This window comes from Cucumis melo, chromosome 9 (genome assembly GCF_025177605.1).
Source record: "Cucumis melo cultivar AY chromosome 9, USDA_Cmelo_AY_1.0, whole genome shotgun sequence".
Lineage (NCBI taxonomy): Eukaryota > Viridiplantae > Streptophyta > Magnoliopsida > Cucurbitales > Cucurbitaceae > Cucumis > Cucumis melo.
The window spans coordinates 18,088,474-18,115,268 of NC_066865.1; the positions used below are offsets into that span (position 1 = coordinate 18,088,474).

General features: G+C 30.8%; 1 protein-coding gene across 1 annotated transcript; it reads left to right on the forward strand.

Annotated features, from left to right (window-relative positions):
- The first annotated feature begins 2,975 nt into the window (after window positions 1–2,975).
- LOC103503525 (uncharacterized) lies at window positions 2,976–5,394 on the forward strand. The gene is made up of 6 exons (XM_051090328.1): window positions 2,976–3,146; window positions 3,228–3,366; window positions 3,790–3,962; window positions 4,083–4,365; window positions 4,638–4,805; window positions 5,054–5,394. Exons 1-6 carry the CDS (start codon window positions 3,041–3,043, stop codon window positions 5,055–5,057), a joined length of 873 nt encoding a protein of 290 aa, XP_050946285.1. The 5' UTR covers window positions 2,976–3,040; the 3' UTR covers window positions 5,058–5,394.
- The last annotated feature ends 21,401 nt before the right edge of the window (window positions 5,395–26,795 follow it).

Sequence of the window (26,795 nt, forward strand, 5' to 3'; positions counted from 1 at the left end):
AAAAGGCAAAAGGAAGAATTTGAAAGCTTAGATACAAAAGAGTTAATATAAGTAGAGAATATGAATAGTCGGGAGAAATGAGACAATAATTAATTTCAAATTGAAAAATAAAGTTAAAAGAAAATTACAATAAAACCAAAGTAGAAAACAAGTACATAAACTAAAAGAATTGATAACTATAGATATATATTTAGGGTCTTTTAAAAAATATAAAAAAGGGAAAAATATTTACACTATATAGAACAATTTCGAAAACAGAAAAAGCCTAGAAGCCACCATGTAAAATACCAAAAATGCCCCGTCAATTATGCCGTCAACAAGGAGCCCGTAATATATTTGCGATCTTTTAGATTTGACTATTGTTTGGTACATGATCGTTTAGATATGAATACAATTTATTTTTTCAATTTTATCGTTTAATTTTGTTAAACGATCGTTTAATTTGGTTACGTTTAAATTTGGTCACACGATCGTTTAGATTTGATTGTTTAGTTTTAGGGACCTAAATCTAAATGATTTTTTTTCTTCAAAACTTAGTACACGATCGTATGGATGTGGTTAAACGATTTTTTTTAAATTCTTTTGCTACACGATCGCTTATTTTTTTATACGATCGTGTTGATATGACTACAATTTTTTTTTGAATTCTATTGTTTAATTTTGTTACATGATCGTTTAATTTGGTTACGTTTAAATTTTGTTACAGATCGTTTAGATTTGGGGACCTAAATCTAAACGATTTATTTTTCAACACTTGGTACACGATCGTAATCGTTTAGATTTGACTAAACGATTTTTTTTTTATATTCTTTTACTACAGGATCGTTTATTTTTTTTATACGATTGTTTAGATTTGACTAAATGATTTTTTTAATTTTTTTGGTACACGATCGTTTAGATTTGTCTACCGATGATTTATTTTTTTTACATGATCGTTTAATTTACATTTTACTACTTCAATCTAAATAATTTTTTTTATAGATTTTTTTATACATAATTTTTTAGATTTTGCTATTTTTTTATACGGTCGTTTAGATTTGGTTATCCAAATTTAAACGACGTAAAAAAGAAGAGGAAAAGAATAAAGACGATGGAAATAAATTACAGCGAAAAAAAAAAAAGAAAAGAAGAAAGACGATGGAAGATTAAACGACGTAAAAAGAATCAGAAAAGAAGAAAAACGATGAAAATATTAAACGATGTAAAAAAGAATAAAAAAACAATAAAAAATAAGAAAGATGATGAAAAGAAATCGCAGAAAAAAAAAGAAAAGGAAAAGAAGAAAGACGATAAATAAATTGCAGAGGAAGACGATGAAAGAAATCGCAGGAGGAAAACGATGAAAGAAATCGCAGGAGGAAGACGATTTCATTGCGAGGAAGAGAAGAAAGATAGAAGAGTAAACCTTGAATATTTAAAAAATGACCGTAAATAGTTTGGTGTTTTGTTACATGTATGTAAGTTTCCCTATATATTTCTCCCAACTGATATCAACGGAATACATTACTATATGATATAAAATTTGTCAATAGACAAAATTGGAAACAAAAAGTTTATCCACTTCCATCATTCATATATATATAGATAAGTAACGGCAGTGGTAGATCCATAAATTTTGTATAGAGGGGTACTATATAATATCTCTCCATATTGATATATGTTAACTCTAAAAAATTAGTATTACACTATATAAGTATTATGATTTATCACATAGATTGAAGAAGTATTAAAACTTAAAAATATCAAGAAGAATTTAAACTTACTGACGAATTGATATGGTACGCATATTCTGATGATGAACAGAAAAAAATTATCTTGTTGCCTTTAATTATGAAATTAAAGTAAATAAATATATACATTAAAATAATACTTTTTTCATGGAATATTGTTGAGAGAGTGAAAATTTAGATCACCGACTTTGTTGATTTTTTTTTCTAAATATTTGTTAGATAATACATGACAGTTGCTAAAAAATAAGTTAGGTTTTTTCCTTTTATTAATAAATTATCTTCCTTTTATGATATTATTGAAATTTGTCAATAAAATTGACATTTGGAGAAATAAAATTATTAAAATTTGAAAAGATATTTAATATTTGGGGAAAAAAATTTAATGATGTTTGGAATAAGATATATTTTGTGACAATTTACGAAGAAATTTAATATTTGAGAAAAGAAAATTATTGATATTCGAAATAAAAATGATATCTTGGGAGAATAAAATTATTGAAATTAGGAAAGATATTTGATATTTGGAGAAAGAAAATTAATGATGTTTGGAATAAAATATATTTTATGTAATTTAAGAACAAATTTGATATTTGGAATAAAAATTATTTTATAAAAATAATTGCAATGCATAAAATTTGAACCCATGATTGATTGTTAGAAAGTGAGGGCACAAACACTACACCAAAACCCAAATTTAATAAATATAAAGTATTTATTTAATATATATTGTAATATGACACTTTAAAATTAATAATAAAATATAAAAATCGATAATGTGAGGGGACACGTATTCCCGCTGGCTCCTTAATAAATCTGTCCCTAAATAACGGTATGAGTTTTTTAAATGTTGTCATATTTGCAACATTTGAAAAGGTGATGACATAGATGCTAAACTATATATTAAATTTAAGTTGCGATGCAATGAAATCTCGTAATAATACCTCTAAACCTTCCCAAATACTATTTTAGTAAAAAACTACTTAAAATTTAAATCATTAGCTCATTTTAGGTCATTGCCATGCAGTTGTAAAGCTCGATTTCTTTTCAAAAAAGTAAGAGAAATTCCATTAGAAAGCCAAATCTGAAACGTTATTTTGTTGATGAGTAGTATTACTAACTTTTGAAAGTATATATATATATATATTTTAAATGAATAGGAAAGTTGAAGATTTTGTTATCATTCAATTAGACGTCTATATAAACAATCGAATATTTAGAAGATAAAAATCCAAAGGAGGACTAAATTTAGTTCAGTTTGACACATTTTCCCTCCTCATCATTCCGGAAGTGAAGAAGACGAAAAGACGCAAATGAGAACAAAGCCGAGAACAAAGCGGAACCTGAGAGACCTAAAAGTGGAAGATCAAACCCACAATGTGGTCTTCCCTTCTCAGCAACATCCCGACTCTGCTTGCGGTATAGCTTTTAACATTTGCATTTCTTCAAGCCTCATATTTTATACATTCTTACACCCATTTCTTTTCATTACTTTCCCAGTCTTTAGGTCCACAAGAGATGATAAACCATTCCATTTTACCCTCAAAGTCCAATCTTTTTCGTTTCTGAAGGCCGCACTTGCTAAGTCTCAGCGTCATAGATATGAATCCCACAGCTTCGATGTCGGCGGTTATAAATGGTGATAGCAAATTTTATTCTTAAATCACCAAATAACTTAAAAATTAAACTAATGGGTTTTAGTAAATTTGGATTATATTAACACCTTAACACTCTTCTCACTTGTTGGCTTAAAAATTAAATTTGTAAAGACCCAATTAGGAGGTAATGACGTTACAGGGTTTAGTACTATGTTGTGCTTTTATGGGTGAATCAGTAATTTATCATGTTAGTTCTTGTCATTGCCTTTCCAATTAATCTTGAGGGTTCTTTAACACTATATTTATATATATATATATATATATATATATATATATATATATATATATATATATATATATATATATATATATAATTCCCGTTAATATTGACATTTACATTAGCTTAACCTGCAAATTTTCCTATTTCTTTCATTGTGAGATCAGTATTTTGGTTGTTGTTGTAGGAAATTAGCTCTTTATCCTAATGGAGATGTGAAAAGAAATGGGCGTGCTGATCATATATCACTCTATTTGGTATCTGCTGTTGACTATATTTTATCTACTAATTCAGAGGTCAATGTTGTGTTTACATTTCTAATTTATGATAATCTCAAAGACAAGTATTTGACAGTTCAAGGTAACCAAACACAAAAAACCACACATGTTATTGTTTTTTTTTTATTTTTTTATTTTATCTGTTTTGCTTTCTCTGAGGTCTTGTAATTTGATTCTGTATAGTATTATCATTGTGTTTCAGATGGGAAAATAAGGTGTTTTCATGCGATGAAGACAGAGTGGGGATTTGAAAAGCTGGTTTCACTTGACACTTTCAATGATGCTTCAAATGGATTATTGGTTGATGATTGTTGTGTATTTGGTGTTGATATTTTTGTTATGAAATGCAATGATAGGAAAGGGGAGGTCCTTTCTTTGATCAACCAACCTACAAATAACAAATATACATGGAAACTAAACAACTTTTCCCAACTAGGTTCAATTTTCAAGGAATCTAATCCCTTTACAGTGGAGAGCTACCCTTGGTATGATATAACTGCAATAATTTTTGTTAAATTAGTGGCCTTGGCCCAAGGAGGGATTTAACCTAATTTCCTTTCCGTTTTTATCTTAAGCATGTTATCTATTTATTTTTCCCTTGTATCTTTTGTTAGTATGAGAAAGTAATTAGAAAGTTAGATCGTGGTTTTTCCTCTTGTACTTGAGTTTCCACATAACTCAGTGTCTATTTTTTTTTTGCCGCTTTTAATAGTTTTCTTATGCATCAAGAAAGTTATTTACATAGTTGATCTTTCAGGAAGATCCAGTTGTATCCAAGAGGATGCTCGGAAGCGAAATCAGGCTTCTTGTCCATGTACCTGATGTTTGATAGTTCAAATGAGCTTCCACAAGGTTCTCAAGTATACGTGGAATATGAGATGGCTATGTTAAGTCAACTTGAAGCTGCACCAGAAAAAAAAAACTTGTAATTAACTGCTATTTACTGTTAGATGTCACTCTATTGTTCAAATTTTTAAAGCTTTTCTAAATCAGTTTCCTTTAAGTAGAGTGAGTGTTTGGATGATAGACTTGTTTTGAAAGCACTACTTTCTACTTTTCTTGATCGTCTAAGGAATTTTAAACTACTCTTAAATGTATTTTGATCTTGAAAATCACTTTCTAAAAGTTTTGCCGAAGTCATACTACTAAAGTAGGCTTTTATTTTTTGTGCAGATAATTAATTGTTGGTTTGGATTTGGTGCTAATGAAGCTGGCAGCGGCTGGGGTACTCCAAACTTCTCGTCATTGAATGTTCTTCAAGAACCAACGAAAGGATATCTTGTGAATGACACTCTAGTTGTTGAGGTGAAAATTAATGTCATCTCTACCTTAAAAAAAATCGTATAGAAGGGAAACATTGGTTTTGTGATTATATTGTTTTCTTAATATTGCAGTCATTTTCGAGATTAGTGGAAAAGAAATGTAAGTGAAACATGTTAGTCTGATAACATTTAAGACAGCTTTTGCCAGTTCCTCTTTTGTGGGTAAATATATGGGATTTCTTGTTCGATGTGTTTCATGATTCTATAGTTTCTATGTATATTTGAGGGTAAGATATCATCATGTTCTTGTCTGTAGTTTGGGACATCTTACTGTATTATCTTATCTTATCATACTGTATTAAAGAGTAGCTTACCAGAGAGAGACTCATTTTTTGACTAATTTAACCATTGTCAAATCTTTAATTTACAAATATATGCCACTATCTTTAATTTAGACAACATGGGCCACTAAGAATATTATCGTAAAAAAAATAAGAATAAGAATATGATACACACTTGGATTATAATAGTTTATGTTTGGGTATAGATTTATAATTTTACAATATATATATATTTTTTCATTTTTTGCAAAAGTAAATAGTTTGCCGTGAGCCTAGAATCCCAATTGAAAAATTAAGAAAAATAGGAGTGTCTATATGAAAACAAAAAATAATAAATGTCTATATAACTTGTTTTAAAATTGGTTCTTTTCAAATTTAAGAAAATTTAAAAAATTGATGTCATATTTTAACTTTTGAAAAATTCAGAGATATTTTTTACATAAAACACTAACAATTTTCATCAAATTCTAAAGCTAAGGGTAATTTTGAACTCATTTTAGATGTTTAAGAGTATTTTGAAACGGTTGAAATTTTAGGGACATTTTTGATACCGTAAAATTTAGGGATATTTTTTTATATATAATTTAGACTATAGTTTATTATATACAAAATTTAAAATTATTTGCAGATATAGATGGGATGAGTAGACACAATAATTATGAAAAGAGAAGAGAAAACATTAGATTAATCCACTCATATAAACATTAAAAAAAGTATTTATTGCATCAATAATTTTGATTGGACCTTGAATATATTTAATGTTAGCCACAAGATTGAGCTGGAAAATTTGAGGTGGACTGAAAAAAGGTAGACTTATATATTTATAATAAAACAAACAAAAGAAGGAAATTATATCTAATCGGTATATATGTAGACAGATAGGTTTTTATAGATTTATAGGAGGTGTCTTCTCAAAAATATAAAAAAGCGGTAAAATATTTATACTCTATAGAACAATTTCGAAAACAAAAAAAGTCTAGAGGTTCACCGTGTAAAATACTAAAAATATACCGTTAACCACGCCGTCAATAACGCGCGCGTAATATATTTGCGATTTATACGCGATAATTTAGATATGATTCAATATATACGCGATTGTTTAGATATGACTATAATTTATACGCGATCGTTTAGATATGAGTATAATTTATCTTTTCAATTTCATCGTTTTTTTTTGTTAATTTTTTTTAAAAATTTGGTACACGATTTTTTTAATTCTTTTGCTACACGATCGTTTAGATTTCTTTACACGATCGTTTACTTTTTTTTTATATGATCGTTTACTTCTTTTTTACACGATCGTTTACATTTGGCTACTTTAATTCAAATGAATTTTTTCAAAATTTTTTATACACGATCGTTTATTTTTTTAAAACAATTGTTTACATTTGGCCACTTCAATCTAAATGATTTTTTCCCAAGATTCTTTATACACAATCTTTTATTTTTTTTTACACAATCGTTTACTTCTTTTTTTTACACGATCGTTTACATTTAGCTACTCCAATCTAAATGATTTTTTTTCAAGATTATTTATACACGATCTTTTAGATTTTGCTATTTTTTTTGTAGACAGTCTTATACACATTATATTTTGCTATTTTTTTGTACACAATACAAAGTCGTTTAGATTTGGTTACCCAAATGCAAACACGTAAGAAAAGAAAAGAAGAAAGACGATGGAAAGATATTGCAGCGAAAAAAGAATAGCAAAAGTAGAAAGATGATGGAAAGAATTCGAAACGAAAAAAAAAAAGAAGAGAAAAAGAAGAAAAACGATGGAAAGATTAAACAATGTAAATAAAGAATTGAAAAATAAGAAAGATGATGGAAAGAAATCGCAGAAAAGAAAAAGAGGAAAGAAGAAAGACGAAATCGCAGGGAAAAACAGAGAAGACGAAATAAAGAAGGAAGATGAATCACGAAGAATAAAGAAAGATGGAAGGGCAAATCTGGAATATTTAAAAAATAGTAACTTTATGGGCTTTGTTACACGGGCCGTAAATAGTTTGATGTTTTGTTACATTTATAATAGTTTCCCTAATAAAAATAAATCTCTCTGAGATTTTAAAAAAACGTAAAAATGTAAAAATGTAAATTTTTTTTAGATATTCACTTTGTTAAAAAGATTTTTTTTTAGAATTTTTTTCAAACCAATAGAATCGATGAATGATAATTCTTTTATCCTATTTTCATTATTTTTTCTTTTACGTTTTATACGGAAAGATTTGGAAAAGTTAATCTAATTAAAAAAAAGATCTTAAAATTATAACCGAGAACAAAATATTTACAAGGTATAGAATAATTTCGAAACCAGAAAAAGCCTACAAACTCACAATAGAAAATAAAAAAAAACCACCGACAACGCATGTAATATATTTAGAGATTTTTTTTTCAAGATTCTCTATAGGACCACTTAATTTAGATTTTTTTGTACATGATCGTTTAGATTTGGTTACACGATCGTTTAGATTTGGGTCTAAATGATTTTTTTAAAGATTCTTTGGTACATGTTTAGATTTGACTAATGTTTGTACACCATTGTTTAGATTTGGCACCAAATCTGAAAAAAAATAAAAGAGAAAAAGACGAGGGAAAAAAATGAAAGAGAAGAAAGACTATAAAGAGAAGGGTAAATTTGGAATATTTAAAAAATTACCAACTTTATAGACTTTTTTATTTTTTTTATCTATGTCATAAATATTTTACCAATTTGCCATATTTATAAATTTTTTTTTTTAAAAAATGTCATTTTTTTTTTTGCTGAAAATAGAGATAATGAGAGTTTTAAAAAACGAGGAGAAAAGGAGAAAACAAATGTTTGTCTCCTAAATTTATTATTATTTCATTTTAAAGGAATTTAATGTGATCGGATAAAATCTTCATGTGGATGCCAAGAAACGAATATGAGAACTTTCTCTCTTTAAAAAGAGGCCAAAGTGAAATCATGTTTCTCTCCACATTCATTCTAAATTGCAGAGATAAATTTAAAACTAAAAAGAAAAAATACACACACATAAAGCAAAAAACATTAAGTCAAGTTCGCCTCACAAAAATTGATGAAGAAAAAAAAAAGAAAAGAAATTGCACCAGATGAAAAAAAATAAATAAATCAAAAGCAGTTTATCACCTTTCTTTAACTTTCTTTTTATACATATCACAAATAAGACAAATATAACAAGTAATTAGATATATCAGAGAGCTATTTACTTTTAAATTTGCTATTTTTATAATTTAAAAAATATAGTGATATTGACTCTGTTATCATAATTTTTTTGTGTTTTGCAAATGCCAAAAAAAAAAAAAACTTAAATATTTTAAAATTTTGAATTTATTTAATAATTTAAGTATAAACTTAAATATAAACAAAAGTTATAGCACAATAGATTAGAGATAGAAAAAAAGGTTAAAATCTTATTTTGGTATCTGAACTTTTGAAAAAAACAACTTACTTTGGTCCATACCGTTAGAATTCCATTAACTTTTAAAGGAATAATGGTATAGCTTCTATATTTGGATGATTAGGTTCTAAATTCATCAAATTAATTAAATTGATAAATAACCGTAGAAATCTTACTAATTTAGTCTATAAATCTTTTATGTCAACACCATGCTTGAATCAAATAAAACTCAAAATAAAAACTAATTTTGTTTTTTTTCTCCAAAAGAAATTAAATCTCTCACATTCCCTTCCCGACTCTTCACCCTCTATTTGCTTTTAAGCAATTAAACAAATCAGAATGATGATATTGAGTAGAATAAATAAAATAGAATTTATATATATAGTCAGTGGCGAATCCAGAAATTTTGTATAGAGGGGCACTATATAATATCTCTACATATTGATTTGTTAACTCTACAAACTTAGTATTAAACTATATAAGTATTATGATTTATCACATAGATTGAAAAAGTATTAAAACTAAAAATATTAAGAATATTTGAACTTACTGACGAATTGATATGGTACGTATATTCTAACGATGAATGAAAAAAAAATATCTTTTAGCCTTTAATTCTGAAATAAAATAAAATAAATATATACATAAGTAATGTAAATGTAAAAATTAAATCAAAAAAAAGAAAAGAAAAAAAAAATACATTTTTCATGGAATATTGTTGAGAAAGTGAAAGTTTAGATCACCGACTTTGTTGTATTTTTTTTCTAAATATTTGTTAAATAACAAATGACGGTTGCTAGAAAATAAGTTAGGGTTTTATCTTAGTTAGGTTTTTTCCCTCTTATTAAAATTATACTCCTTTCATGACATTACCGAAATTTGTCAATAAAATTGACATTTGGAGAAATAAAATTATTGAAATTTGAAAAGATATTTGATATTTGGGAAAAGAAAATTAATGATGTTTGGAATAAAATATATTTTGTTTCAATTTATGAAGAAATTTGATATTTGGGGAAAGAAAGTTATTGATATTTGAAATAAAAATGATTTTTTGGAAGAATAAAATTATTAAAATTTAGAAAAATATTTTATATTTGGAGAAAGAAAATTAATGATGTTTGGAATAAAATATATTTTGTGCAATTTAGGAACAAATTTGATACTTGATTCATATTTGGAATAAAAATTATTTTATAAAAATAATTGCTATACATAAAATTGAACCAATGACTTAATTGTTAGAAAGTAAGGGTACAACCACTACACCAAAACTCAAATTTAGTAAATATAAAACATTATTATTGTAATATGACACTTCAAAATTAATATTAAAACGTAAAAATCGATAATGTGAGCGTACCCTCGTTGGTCCCTTAATAAATATGCCCCTGAATATATTGATGCTAACATTCATGACAAGGTAAAATAAACTAGAAAAATAAAATATGTACAACACATGGATAAAATAAACTCCACATAATTGCAGATAAATATTTTCATGAATCATAAAACACCTAAAAAAGAAAGGAAGAAGAAAGAATCGAGAGAAAAAGGAAAAACGCATCACACATTGAATCACAATCCAAACTTGAGGCACTAAAAAAATTGTATGTGGATGAATTGCATTTGGCTTGTAAGTTGAGAAAGTGAAATAGAATGACAATGACCAAAATAGTGATGATCAAAATCTTGAAGACGAAGTGTCTCCTTGAGTCCTCATATAAAAGATCAATTTACCATATATAACCTTTAATTTTAAAAATTGAAACTCTAGATTATCAAAAGTGATTATCTTATTTGGTAGACCTAGCCATATAAATATAGAAGTTACCTCGTCACTTTGCTAAAGTTAACATAATCTTCACAACAAGAATTAAAATATACTCTTTTTAATAACAGGGACTAAAACAAATGTTTTTTTTAAAGTTTAGAAACCAAAATAGAATAAGACACAAAGTTTTAAGATTTAAACCTAAGAAAAATAATGCTATAAACAAAATTTGATAAATAACTTTGACCATAATGGTACAACAAAATTCTAGTGAAAAGAAGAGCTGATAAAAGAAGAAAAGAAGTAGAGGGAGGAGAGTTAGAAGATAACAACGAGAGGTTTAATTTAGCTATTTATAGAAAAACAAATGAGATATTATTAATAATTATTTTTAACCTGAGATTTTTTTGCATGTATAGTGATTTGTTTTTCAAATCTATACTATTTTAAGTGAAAGGCAAAGTAAATAGGAAAATATTTTTTTTGAAAACTTGTTTTTTAACGTAAATTTATAGCTTTTGAATTTATTTAATAATTTAAATATAAAATTATAACCTATAATCCAATAACCAATCGATAAAAGGAGTAAAAGATAAAAAATGAATGTTTCTCTCTTAGCCTCGTTCATATAATATTGAAAATTGTGTCCAAATTAATGATCCAGATGGGAAAACAAAATGCTTTCATGCACTCTACTTCATTTTTCTTAAATCCATATATTCTTAAATCCAATAAACATAGTTCCCAAGACTATTTTTGAGTAAACTTGAACTTTATGTAGAGACATAAACATGGATTAAGTTCGAGTAAATAGTCTAAATAGTCTATAGTATATGATTAAAGGTTGGGCGCTTTATTTAGAAATATTATCGATGCAGCCCACTTTGTAAATAATACAAACAATGTAATCCTGAATCGTTCATGTAGAGACATGAAAGAGGGGGCATCCTATGTAAAAGGTTTACATAAGACAGAACCTTAAAATAGTCAATTTTACGTAATAACGTCGTTTACTGTTTAAAACTGACTATCTCGTTTATTGATGACCTAGGTAACTTAATCTTAATCCTGAGCTAACTGTGAACTCCTATTCACATGAGATTATCTTTAGATTTGCATAGGCGAGGGCAACTCATTAGCGTTGGCCCAATAAGCCTCCCATTTCAGGGATAAAATCGAGTGAATAATTGGAAACATAGGGTGTAAGACGGAATTCACTCCTACCCGTTTTAGGGTTAGTAGATAGGTTGTTCCCTTAAGAACTGAATCCAAGTCTTGAACATAGGGGCCCAATCTCTCATTGGCCTGAGAGGGATTCGGTTTATAGGTTGGACCTTGAACCAAATGTTCAATAGTGGATCAGTGGGACTTACGAAACAAGATGTAATTTCAGGGGTAAAAATGGTATTTTGACCCAGCCGAGGTTACGAACAACCTGTGAAGGATTAACTTATTAATTATGGTTATATCAAATGGTCAGAAATATATCTATAGTGAGGGGAGTGCAGCTACGAGACTTTAGTGGAATGACTAGTTAGCTAACGAATGTTGATTAGCTTGATCTAAAATGGTTTAGCTAGTTAATCTCGGATCATTGGAATCCATGATCTATAGGTCTATTAGGTTCCCCTGCTAGCTCATACGAAATCAACTTAGAACAACATGTTGGAATAATTCGAGTTGTTTGAATTAGGTAAAGAGAGAAAAACCGACAAACATATATATGTGTGTGTGTGTGATACAATCGTCAGTTATAAGACTTTGTATTCAAATGTGATTTGAATATCAAGAAAATGAATGCAGATTCATACTCGGGAGGTCGAAATTAGTCAAAATGGACAAAATGATAAATAGTAAAAATGTTGACTTTTGACTTGAAAAGTCAAAGTTTGACTTTGACTAAAATGGTCAAATGACCATTTTGCCCTCGACTAAAAATAAATGGGAATATACAAAAATCCCATTAAATGGAATGGTGAGTAAATCCACTAAATGTTAGTGGAATACAAAGTGTTAAAAAAATTAGCTAACTAATTACATGCAATTATGCATGCAATTAGGTTATAAATAGTTCTTTTTCTTCAAGCGGTAAGAAGATGGTTTTTTGGCCAATTTTATCAAAAACTCCATTCCATATTTCTCTCTAAAAATTCCTTCATTCGACGGGTACCACAACCTGGTTCTTAGTCCTGAGAATAGCGGGTGAATTCTGGTGGTGGTTCCGGGTGTGTGATAGAGAGAAGGATTTGAGCATTAGGGAGCTTCAAATGTAAGGAATTTCTTTTAACCCTAACATTTATAATTATGGTTGTCTTAAGCATGTTAATAATTAAAGTGTTTAGTTGCATTTAGAGTAATTTTTTATCTTGTTTTCGCTGCGCTTGTATGCTTTCTGGCAGGAATCGCTCTAGGGCACCCTATTGGATTCCCTTAATGCTCTCCCGGATGCTTTGTTTCCTTTAAAAAAGAAAAAATGAATCTAGCATATGAGTTGAGAAAAATGAAGTAGAATGATAACGACTTTATTGAAAAAAATATGATTACAAACTACGTTTTAGGACATTAATTCCAACAATTCCAAGACACATATTTTATTAATAGTAGAAAAGAGTGATTACAAGCAGGACTAGAGGAAAGCCCAATATGAGAGCTCCTAGTTTAGCAAAGCCTTGATGTTTAATGCTATAGTATGAGGATTATAGTCTTTGAAGATAGGGTGTGTACCCCACCATAATCCCAGGTAGTTACAAGCATCTTTCCATAAATTTAATACACTTTTTTGTTATTTGGAAGATTCGTTTGTTTCTTTTGAACCAAATACACCAAAGAATGACCACTGCAGCATTAAAGGTGATGAGGTATTTTGTGATTCATTTCATCCATATGCAAATCTTTTAGGTGCCTCAAGTTTTACATATTTTGTGATTCATTGAGATTTTTTTTCTCTTCCTCCCAATTTTTATTTTTTTGGGATATTTACAAATGTAACAATTATATTCAAAATAATTAAGTATATAGCAATATTTAAAAAAAATTGAAAATATAGCAAAATCTGTCAAAATCTATTAATGATAGGAGTCTATCACTGCTAGACCATGTAGCAAATGTTGGTCTATCACTTATTAACCATAAGAGTCTATCAACGATAGACGATAGAAGTCTATCACTGATAGACTTTGCTATATTTGTAATTTTTTTAAAATATTGCTACTTTTTTCAAAAGTTTAGGGACTAAAAGATGCGTTTTTAAAAGTTTAAGGAACCAAAATAGAACAAGATACCAAAATAGTATTTTAACCACATTTTTATTACAAATTGTGATAGGTCGAAAGGGGAAAATATTTTCCTTTATCAAGCAGCCAAAATATTACCAATTTACTTGAAAATTCATTGATTTTCACGACTACATCAAACTTGTTACCGAAGCTTTTGTTAGGACAAAACTCAGAAAAATACTAGGTAAATTTAATAAATCAATAAAAGCTGAAAACACAATATCTATATAGAAAACTCTCAAATTGAAGGAAAACCACAAACCAGAAAAATACTGCTATGTAAAAAATTATTACAATCACACCTAATACTTTTCACTCCCTGTTTCCAATTACAAAATTACAACTCACATTATGTTTCACTCTCAAATTAGAAAATACAAAAATGAAATTTAGTTTGAGTTAATATACAAAAGCTTAAAGTGTATTAAATTGAAAGACTTATGAACAAAAGAGGTGTACTTTTATAGGCCGTTTCATCTTGCCAAAACAATCGATGTGGGATATCCCACATCTTGCCAAACTCAACAGCTTTTCCATAAACTGGAATTCTTCTTTCAACAATTTTTACACAAAGATTTTCTTTGAAGTTGAAAGTATTTTAAAAATAAATTGTCTTTGAACCAAGTTTGTGAATTCCCCAATTGGGAAAATCATTTTCTATTTTTGCAATACGAATTGATTCATTTGTCACATCACCTTCACTAGAAGAAGCAGTATGTTGCTTTTCAATTTCTTTTTAAGTAAGATCTTTTGAAGAAGATTTAGGGGATAATTTTTTTAGGAAATTAGACATTTGAAAATTTTAAATTCTCATACTATAAATATCTATTTTTCAAAATTTTATTATGCAGCCTTATTGTTTCACATGTATATTTAGGAATCACTGGACTTTGGTTGTAATAAATCATACGAAGGGTGCTGCCTTTTTGGATAGATCCTTTGAAGGATCGTATGGATCAAGATATATTCGAAGTAGTTGAAATGTATGAGATACTTATTTCCTTTCTTCTATTTTTTTTTTTGTATGTCACTACTTTAAGTAGGTAAAATTCTGATATTCTTTTGTATCTCGTTCAACATATTGAAGAAGCAAAAATGAATTTGGAGGTTGTGAAGGTATGTGAATATCTCCATTAGTATAGTTGTAAATTAATTATTAATTTTAACATAGGTGAAGATTTTTGTATGTGTATCCACAATGTCCTAAGCAATCAGGAGTAGTCAAATGTGGTTATTATGTCATACAGTTCATGCATGACATAATATTGTCAAAAAATACTTCCATCATCAAATGTCATATACTCCTCTATTACTACTTTTTTTTTCTTGCCCTATTTTTCTTGACAATCCCTATTTTTCTTGTCGCCCTGCCATTTCACAAATCTATTCAATCACAAAGTACTATACAACATAGCCATATGGAAACAAACAACCAACACTTTAATATATACGTTATCATACACTTTGTAATATTTGTACAATTGTTGGTACAGGGTTTACAATGATAGAATAAACATAGAGATCTTTTGGTACCAACAAGCTTAAAATAAGTACATTGCAACAAAAATTTTGCTACCAACCCTACAAAAATTCCTATAAATTAATTAGTTGCTCCAATATGACTTCACTGCTCCAATGGAGTTGTTTAAGAATTGAAAGATGAACATTCTAGTTCTGTGGCAAACACAAATTATCCAAGAAAACTGTAAATGCAATTTCCAACACGATGTAACTAAGCCAAAAACATACAAATACATGATTACGTGAACAGTCTAGTGCATTTTAAACCCTCTTATAATTTGTATTTATTTTACATGGGGGGAAGAATACAATCAAGCAAAGTTAAAGAATGAAATAGCATTCAAAATCCAATGCCCACAATAGTTGATCCCACCAAACAAAGAGACTCCAAACAAACAAAATAAGCCATTAAGAATAATTACAAAATGATTTTGACATCGACATCCAAAGAAACATAGAACCTGACAAGATGGTATTATCCAAACTCACTTTTTTGTCAAAACGGCAACACACCATATCATATATCAAATATGAACAGCTCACCCCAATATTTGCATCTGTCTAACACATTAGCATTCAAACCACCATTCAATAGGTTAAAAAAACAAAAAATAGGTGTCATGACACTTGGTCAATTGGCAAAAATTTGGAGTTTACCCTGAGAGTTAAGGAGCGAAAATGATGTCCACTTAGAAATTTTCCTCCTATAGTATTATATGACTTGAATCCTTTCTTAAGATTCTACCAACCCAACAAGTATCATATCACATAAACTTACCATCAACTATATGTAATGAGATGTAACATACACTTAAGTATAGGTTATAATTGAACTTTTTTAACATGTTAAGGATTAATTAAACAAATCTTTAACCAAGACAATCCTTATAACTAACTATTTTAGCTCAAAGCAATGGACAACAGTATGGTCTAACCCAACCTAACTACTGATGAGAACCATCAAAACTAGTTTTCAATGCCTTAGCAAGTAGCTGATAATGTAGTACAAAACAATAAGAACTTTTTTCTTAACGCATCCAAGATAACTGTGAATTGACTAAGCCAGGGTAAACCAATAAACAAAAAAAATTGAGATCATAATACAGCCAAAAGTTCAAGATAGCATGCAAGTTCAAGAGCAACAAAATCTTAAAAATCGATTATAAAGAATATGCCATATGGAGAAGCTGAGGGCACTTTCAACTACTAGGTTAACTTTAAAACCAAATTCTTGAGCAAATAACAGACAAAAAAAGTTACAGAAACAAATAAGAAAAAGCAATAGAACAGGTATACATATTCAACTAAAACGCTAAAACCCAATAATATAAATTTAGGGCAATGTTTTACGTTGTATTTCAATGCACACTGTATTACGACGCTCCAAATATTTTCTAACCACTCCAAATGATATATCTTGCAAGCATACAACAAAAACTAATTACAAGAAATTGTATTGAATAGTAGAATTCAAGGAAAAATATGCCAATCATAAATAGTAAAACAAAGTTATGTTAACAAAACTTACAACCTAGTAATTTCGATTAGTAATGTCCCAGCCACCTTCATACCTCTGTTAAGTAAGACAAAAGCACTCATTTTCTTAGCTCAAATCAAGTAGAAAATACATATTACAAAACTTAAAGTTTGACTAAGGCATAGATCTTCCATAATTAATTTTTCACCTTTCTCAACCCTTCCCTTGAACAACTTCTTGAAAAAGAATATATTTAAGACTAAGCACCATAAAACAACAAAGATACGATCAGCCCTGTTAAATAGTCAATGATAATGCACTGAAAAAAAGAACCACAAAACAAAAAAACCATTCAAACATGAGTAACATAATTAACAACATTGAATGAAGCATTACAACATCCAAAAATTAACCACATTTTGTAAGAAGAAACACTGGATATAATTAAGTGGAACACAAAGTAAGAACACGGGTTTTGCAACATACTTATGGCTGCTTGTTATGTGAAGTTCTCATAACAAATTAGGTATGAGAAGAAATACCGAAGTTGGATCGAGATGGCTCATACAAAAGGATGGAAAATTTCTTCCTACTCCCTGCCATAATCATTATAACATACAATAATTTAACATTGATATGAAATGCCCAAATCAAGAAGTTCCTAGAAAAGACTTCTGTAACGACCCAACTCCTTATACTACATCGAAGCCATTACTAATTTAAAAGATAAATAAATTTGTAAAGTTTGGAAAAATAAAATAAAACAAAAACCTCAAATTTTTATTTAAAAGCATGGACAAATGTGATTAGAGACAAACATAAAAATGAAATCCTAACTCGGGCCCTATCTAAATTTTAAAGAGATAAAATGACAAATAAAGAATGAACTAAACTGCAAACATTAAGGTCTGAACTATCCCGTAAAGCGAAAGCGTAAGATCCCTATGGCTCGCCACGGTCACTTCTGGTCACTCGCCAACTTGCCCTTGCTCTTACCTCTACCTCTACCTGAAAAAGGAAATGGAAATAGTGAGTAGAAAATACTCAGTAAGGGACCCACTACTAGTCCTACTAGATGCCTGTTAACTTCCTATTAGAGTCCTGAAGAGTGGTACCCCTGAACTGGCACGTCCCCGAACACGTGCAATTGTGATCCCCTAGGAACAAGCTGGTCTTTGGTGAACCCAAGGGGACACCTAAGACAATCGGACGGTGAGTGGTCCCGTCAGATCACTCACATCATGTCAATGTCAATGTCAATGTTAGACTGGTAATCTCGTCGGAATACGCAATCATAAGCGTGAGCGACCCCGTCGGGTCTCTCCATCATGTCTGTGTCATAATAGTGGTGATCCCGAAGGACACCCATGTGGGTACGACTCTAATAAGAAGCTAACATACACCCTACCCTTAGCATACACGTAACATAGCATCATCAGGTCATCATGTCACATCATATTGTCATGTCAAATCATATCATCATGTCAAATCATATCATCATGTCATGTCATATCATCATGTCAAATCATATCATCATGCCATATCATTTCCTCATTAATTTCCATGCCGTTATGTAGTCTAGTCATCAATGTGCATAATTAAGAATGTATGCCATCTCTTAATTCTACTCGTAGGTCTAGTAGTAGAATCTCTTACCTGGAGATTTGCCCAACGAGTCCTAACCGCAAAGTCACGCTTTCCCAACAGCGAAGTCCTACTTGTTAGAAACACTAATTTTTCATAACTTAATCACCAAACGACCAAAGACTCCAGACATTCAGTTGAAGTATGCAACGATTGAGCCCTTAACTAAAGAAATTCCATGCTCCAAAAAACAGTTGGTCCAAGATGTTCCTTAAGAGAAATAATTTAATTTAACCCCAAAATTAAATTATTTGAGATTCAACAAACTCAAATTTTAGTTGGGTATTCCAAAACCCAATCAAACTTACCAAACTAGGTGAAAAGGACCGAAAGCAGGTTGGCGGCTCAAAAGCAGGTGAAACGGCTAGGCGGCTCGACTAGAAAGCAGAAGGCGGCTCGGACAGGCGCGACGTGCGTGCGGCTCAACTACGGCGTATGTGTGGGCATGCCTCAACATGGATTATGCAGGCTCGGCTCAACGCGGATCGTGCGGGCGCGACTCGGGTCGCGGGGCAGGGACGCAGGTCGACCGGCTTCACGCGGTGAAGAAGATGCGGGCGCGCGGGTCAAGTTTCGGGTTCGAGCAACGACTGAGAGGTGGGGCTCGATCTTCCGACGATGCGGCGTTGACCAGGTAGCGGCGAACTCTAATGGTCGACGATGGAACGGGGCGGCGTTTGGTGGATCGGTGTAGACGACGACAGATCGGGGCGGACTGCGGAGGAAGGGACGCAGACGTGCAGTTCGAGCTCTCGACTTCGACGGACAATCGCGGTCCACTTCTGGCGACAGTCGTACGAACACAGCGGCGACGAGTCTGGCGGCTAGGGCTGTGTGATCGACTGACAGCGGCGGCGGCGGATCTGGCGGCTAGGGTTTTTTTCTCTTTCCTTTCTCAATGAAGGGGATGGTGGTTTGCACGGGTCCCAATGATCCTTTTAAAGAGAAAAATATTAATAATATGCTTATTATTATTCTTCTTTTCTCTTTTCCTAATTTAATCAATTAAATCCACTTAATCTCTTTCTTATTTAAACCCAACAATCTTCATTATAAAAATCAAAATCAACCAATCACTTCAATCTTTTTCCCAAATAAATATCACCATTAGATATTTTCTTGATGTCTAATAAAATCAAATGTTCATAAATCACTTAATTCAAAATATCCAAAATTTCAATAACTACACTTAAGATAATAAATTAAATTCCAAATTTTGGGGCGTTACAACTTCAGTCCCCATTAATATGAGACTATGAATATTACAATCTAGGAAAAGTTTCATAGCCTCGGAGTGTGTATGTTATATCCTCATCCTCTTGGTTACCAAGAGGTATGAAGTCTTAAAACTGAAATTATTTCTTGTTTAAACTCCCAACTCATAACTGAAAAGAGCAATGAAAACTTCAAGCCAGAGTACAAATCATCTTTCTTCTTGTCACTCTTTTAAGGTATTGAATTGTAATTTTTCTGAAATCATCAATATATTTACTTATAACATACCAAATCAATATGAACCATCTTCTGTCATCATGCACTCATTGAATTTATTTTAAGAAAAATAGCCTAAGCAATAAGATAAGGTCCACCTTACTTCTAGCTGAAATTGGTCAAAGGTTGTTTCTAATGCCACAAAAAAGTTGGGCTATGTTTCATCAACTATCTACATGAACTATATCATTCATATACATATCTCTTTTCTTATGCCACTAATTCATCATTCCACATTTGTTCTACACTACAAATATATTAATTTTACAGTCATTAAGCTTGCAAGTAGCAACCATGGGAATGCCTAATCCCAAATGCACAACTACTGACAGAAGATTAGCAGCAAACTAAAGATTATACAGACTAAAGAGGCTACATTTTAGATCATAAGAAGTACTCGGCAAAGTTTTCCTTGTGTTTATGTGTTTGTTGATGAGTCAATCAGATAAGAAATGTAAGCAAAATTCCAATTTTAGTTCATGTGTTGTTGATGAAGTGTGGAAAAACGTGTGGAGGGGAGGAGATTTCGTACCTGACATGAATTGAAAGGGAAAATGTGAAACAAGACAAGTATTATCAGCCTACTCAAATCTGAACTAGCCTGTCAGAGGGGTTTGCTCATCCAGCTCATTCCTGGTAAGATCAAGAAAAATAATGAATCTTTTACTTAACATGGAGGAGGGATGCGGCAGTGTACGGCTGGGATTTGCGTGCGACGGAGAAGGCTGGTCGAATAACAACGGCTTCAATGCTGCGGACGGACGATTAGGCTTCAAGGATGAGGAGACGCAATGAAGGTTGGACGACGGCTAGCAGAAATGTGACGGCTTGCGAGGGTGGTTGATGTCAGCTGCAAAGATCTAGGATGGGTGGCGCGTGATTAAAGAAGAAGGATGGAAGAGATGGGGGCGGCAGTTCGTGAGGAAGAAGAAGAAGGTGGGGGGCGGCTGCACTACGAAGAAGAAGAAGACCCCCTTTATTTTTATTTTATTTTTTAGGTTTTTAAAAAGTGAAATAATAATAATAATAATAATAATAATAATAATAACAATAATAATAATAATGATAATAATAATAATTTATTATATTATATTATCTTATCTTGTTATAAAACTTATATTCTCCATTTTTCTTTCCTTTTCCTTTTTTGATCTCACTAACCCAAGTAATATAACACCTAACAAAAATAAAATCTTAATAACTTAGGATTAAAATGTTGAGAAAATTACCTCGAGGTTTTGGGGCGTTACAAGAAGCGGTTGGCGTAGACTCTCCTTTATACTTGACGTAAAATAATTCAGAACTTTCTGTAAAACCTCTGCTTTTTTTAGACTATACTTGACGTTTTTTCTTTTAAATGGTCGATACTTGATGTTTTTTTAATAAAAATGTCAAGTATGTAAAAGTAGATAGTGTCAAGTAAAGTAGATTTTGTAGTAGTGCTGATATTCTTAGAGAGAAGCTCAAATGAGCTGATAACCTGTTGATGATACTATTATGTTAAATGTGTAGATTAAAACAATTAAGATATAAATAAATGAGCTAATAACCTGTTGATGATGGCGGCGGATTGGACTGAAAAAGGGCAGAAACGGCAGCGGCGGCTTTTGAACGCGGCAGCGGATGAACCTGCGCAGACGGAAGTGGCGGCGGCTTGTGAGCGACCATGAACAGAACGCGCGACGAGCAACGATGAACACGAGCAACGACGAAACGACACGCAGACAAAAGAGGCAACGACGGCTTGCGAGCGACGATGAACACCATGCAGACGGAAGAGACGATGTCGAACAAGTTAGAGCTTTTCAGATTACCACGCGGCAGACGGAAGATTGGGGGAGAAGGAGAAATTTAGGGGAAAAAAGTTAAATTAAAAGTTAGAGCTGTTTTATTAATAAAAAAGGAGATAAGAAAATATATAATTAATAAATTATTTTATTATTTATATTCAATGACACTTAAAATTTGTCATTGATTTATGACAGTTAAAAATTGTCATAAATTCTTTAAATCCGAAAAATTCCGCCTTTTCTCACCAAAAACGCGCATTTTGACATTTTGTGATAGTTTTTTCTCCCTCCTTTTAATTTTGGATGAAATAAACTGTCATAGTAGATACCTTTTCTTGTAGTAAAACACCATATGAGACTCTTAAAATTTCATCCAATTTTAATAATGAATTCTAAATGTTTATGACAAACATTTTAGTAAACGTAAAACCATATGACAATTTTTAGAGAACTATTATTTATGAACTCATTTATTAAATACATAGAAGTTATATAAAAAATGCTTAAAAATTAGTTTTAATCTAATTAGAGTTGTGCTAGAAAGTATTTTATGGTGATCAACTGCTATTTAGTTTATCTAACAAAGTTGTATGAACATGCGTTTCGTAGTAAATTCATAAACTTCTAATTTAAACAATTTTAATAGAGGTATTTTTAAAAATAACAAAATATTAAAACTATTTTACAAAATACACAAAATTTCATAGTCTTAACTAAATTCATAAATAACCATGAAACTTTAAAAATTTAAGTCGATAAATCTTTTAGGTCAACGCCACGCTTTAAATCAAATAAAACTCAAATGAAAAAATTTCACATCCCCTCCATTGCTCCCACCCTTTATTTATTTATTTATTCATTAAATTGAAATCTTGAAGCAAACTAGAAAGATGAAAATGAGTAGAATAAGAAAAATAGAATTATATATTGGTGTTAACATTTATGACAAGGTAAAATAATTTAGAAAAACTAAAATATGTGTACGGAATTGCAGATAAGTATTATCACAATGAATCATAAAAGGAAGAAGAAGGAATTGAGAGAGAGAGAAAAAAAAAAGCACTCCATTGAATCACAAAATATGCCCAATTTGGATGAATTGCGTCTAAAATGTGAGTTGACAAAGTGAAATAGAATGATAATACACCAAAATGGCGATGATCAAAATCTTAAAAGACAAAGTGATTGTTTGAGTCCTCCGATGGAACAACAATTTACCATATAACTTTTAACTAAAAATTAAAACTCTAGAGTATTAAGAATGGTTATCTTATTTTATAGGCCTAGCCATCTAAATATAGAAGTCATCCCATCATTTAGTTACATTACAGTTAGCAGAATGTTAACGATAATGACTAAAATATGTCTTTTTAAAAAAATTCAAGAACTAAAACAAACATTTTTAAAATGTCAAGAATAAAAAGTAAGGTTTAAAATTTAAACTAAAAATAATAATGCTACAGAGAAAATAGAATAAAGAAATAAAGTTTAAGATTTAAATCTAAAAAAAACAATGCTACAAATAAAATTTGATAAAAATAACTTTGACCATAAAGGTACAACAGAATTCTAGTAAAAAACAAAAAGAGAGAGCGGAGAAAAGAAGAAAAAATAAAAGGGAGGAGAGTTGCAGAATAACAATGAGAGCTTTAATTTAGCTATTTAAATAAAAACAAATTGAGATATTATAAATAATTATTTTTACCGTGAGTCTTTTTGAATGTATAGAGAATTTGTTTTTCAAATCTATGCTCTTTTATGTGAAAGGCAAAATAAGTAGGAAAATAATGCCTTTTTTTTCCTTTTCTTTTTAACTTGTTTGAACATAAATTTATAGCTTTTTGACTTTATTTAATAATTTAAACATAAAATTACAACCTATACCCCGATAACCAATCAATAAAAGGAGCAAAAGGAAAACACCAATATTTTCCCCCTTAGCCACGTTTATGTAGTGTTAAGATTTCGTGGGTCCATGTTATTTGTTAGCACAAAATTGAAAAATATCAAGCGTCAAAAGAGAAAAAAGATATTATTCTTGTTCACAGTTTTTTTTGCTGCATTCGTTACTGAATTATCTAGATATTATTGTTATGAGAATGATATACTCATTATTCCTATTTTTGCTGGAAAAAACAACAAAGAGCATGTAGCAGTGGGAGAAAAGATCATGTTTTATTCTATATGCATCTAAACGATTTAGAGATTAACCTGCAACTTCTAAACGAAAGACCTAAACGATGAGTGGAAAAAGATAAACGATGAGCTTACCTTTGTAGTTCTCAACTTCTTCTCTTACTCCAAAGCTTCTTCTCTACCTGAATATCACGAGCAAAGGACAACCACTTAAGTTGACCTACTAATCTCGGGACTCGTTTCTATGAAAGAAAACTTAGAGAGATGGAAGGAAGAAGGTGTATCGTTTAGTGATTTTTATGAGAATCGTCATCCCTTCTCATTTTGAAATGAGAAGTTTAAATAGAACAATTACACGTAAAATGCATGCATTACAATCTACACCTAATTAATCCATTAACTATTAATGGAATTAGTGGCTTCTAATTGCATTACAATCTGCCACATTTCCCACTAACATTTAGTAGTAAATATATTAGTCAAAGGACAATTTGGTCATTTTGACCAATTTAAGTCAAAGTCAAACTTTTACATTTCTTAGTCAAAAGTCAACTTTTTGACTTTTTGCTATTTTATCATTTTTCCTAACTTCAACCTCCCGAGTATGAATCCACATTCATTTTCCTAAAATTCAAATCATATTTGAATATAAAGTTTAAAGTTTATAATTACCGAATTATATCAAATATACTTATCGATTTCTCTCTTTTTACCTAATTCGAACAATTCGAATTTTTCCAATATATTGTTCTTAGTTGAATCCATATGGGCTAGTAGGGGAACCTAATGGACCTATAGATCATGGGCTCCAACAATTCAAGATTAACTGGCTAAACTCTTTTAAACCAAGCTTAATCAACATTTGTTAACTAAAGAGTCATTCCACTAAAGACTCTTAGTTGCACTCCCCTCACTATAGATATAATTCTGTGCACCCGATATAACCATAATGAGTAAGTTGACCCTTCACAGGTTGTTCGTAATCTTGGCTGGATCAAAATACCGTTTTACCCCCGAGATTACATCTTGCTCCTTAAGACCCACTAATCCACTATTGAACAATTGGTTTAAGGTCCAACCTATAAACTTGAATCCTTTTTGGGCCAATGAGAAGATGAGACCCCTTGTTCAAGACTTGGATTTAGTCCTTAAGGGAACGACCTATCTACTATCCCAAAAGTGGGTAGGAGTGAATTTCGTCTTGCACCCTATGTCCCTAGCTATCCACTCGGTCTTATCCCTGAAATGGGAGGCTTATTGGGGCCGCGACAATGAGCTCCCCTCACCTATGTAGATCTAAGGATACTACCGAATGAACATAAGTTCATAGTTAGCTCAGGATTAAGATCAAGTTACCTGGGCCATCATAATTGAAATAGTCAGTTTATAGTTTACGATGTTATAACTAAAAGTGACTATTTCGGGGTTCCAGTCTTATGCAAACCATTTACGTAGGACACCCCCACTCCCATGTCTCTATATGAACGATTCAAAATTACATCGTTTGTACTAACTACGGAGCGGGCCGCATCCATAGTGTTTTTCTAGAATAAGGCGCCCAACCTTATTCATACACTATAGACTATTTGTGCTATTAACTCGAACTTAATCCATGTTTATGTCTCTACATAAAGTTCAAGTGTAACGACAAACTTAGTAAAATAGCCTCGGGACCTTAATTTATTGGTTTTAAGATTATAGCATTCAATAATAAACTTTATTGAATCAAATAACAAAGTATGAGTTTTAGGACATAAATTCCAACAATTTTTACGAAAGATATGATATGCAAGATACAGTTTTGTCATTGTTCTTTGCAAAAATAATATATAGGGTTTGTAAACTTCGGACAATGCAGTTTTTTTTTGAACGGGTGGGTGGAAAAATAGTCGCTGCTTGATCAAGAAGTTTTGATTTGCCGTAAGTCCTTTTTTGGTAAACATCTTAATGTGCAAATAAAATTTGGGAAAAACCCATGGACAAGTGATCATCCTTATGAAGATTGTGTATAAAGAAAAATTATGTACAGAACCCTGATCGGATGATTGATGAGAAACTTGATCAAGGGAGAGATCTTCATCATTCAATCTCTTAATCAAAAAGACAAGAAGAACACTGATTAAGGGGGGGATTTTATTAGTCTAAATCAATCTTAGATTTAGTTGTGATGTGTCTTTACATTCCCTAACAATTATCACTATTATATAGAGTGAGAATGACATTATAAACTCTGTACTGACTATCATAAGGGTATTCTTATGATAAATTATTAAAGAAATAAAATCTCCAATCTCGGGTCAAGTACCCCGCAGACGTAGATGCAGTATCATTGAACTGGGTTAACAAAGTTCTGTGTTCCTACCATCTCTACTATGTGTGTTTATTGTTGTATCTTCTGTCATTAAGAGCATAACTTATCTCCAACTACAGTTATTGGCTGTTTCATTGTTTTTCATCTGGTATCATAGCGGGTTTTCTACCTTTAATGGATTATGTGCGAGAAGGAGCTTCAACAACAAAACCTCCCATGCTAGATGGGGCAAATTATGCCTACTTAAAAGCAAGAATGATTGCGTTCCTTAAGTCAATGGATAGCAAGTGTTGAAAGTCTATTCTCACGGGGTGGAAACCACCATCTACCAAAGATGTTGTTGGTAAGACTGTTCTAAAACCTGAAATCACTAGTACCAAGGAAGAGGATGAAGCATCTCTTGGAAACTCACGAGTTTTAAACGCATTGTTTATTGAGGTTGACCAAAATGTATTTAAACTTATAAATACATGTACCTCTACTAAAGAAGCA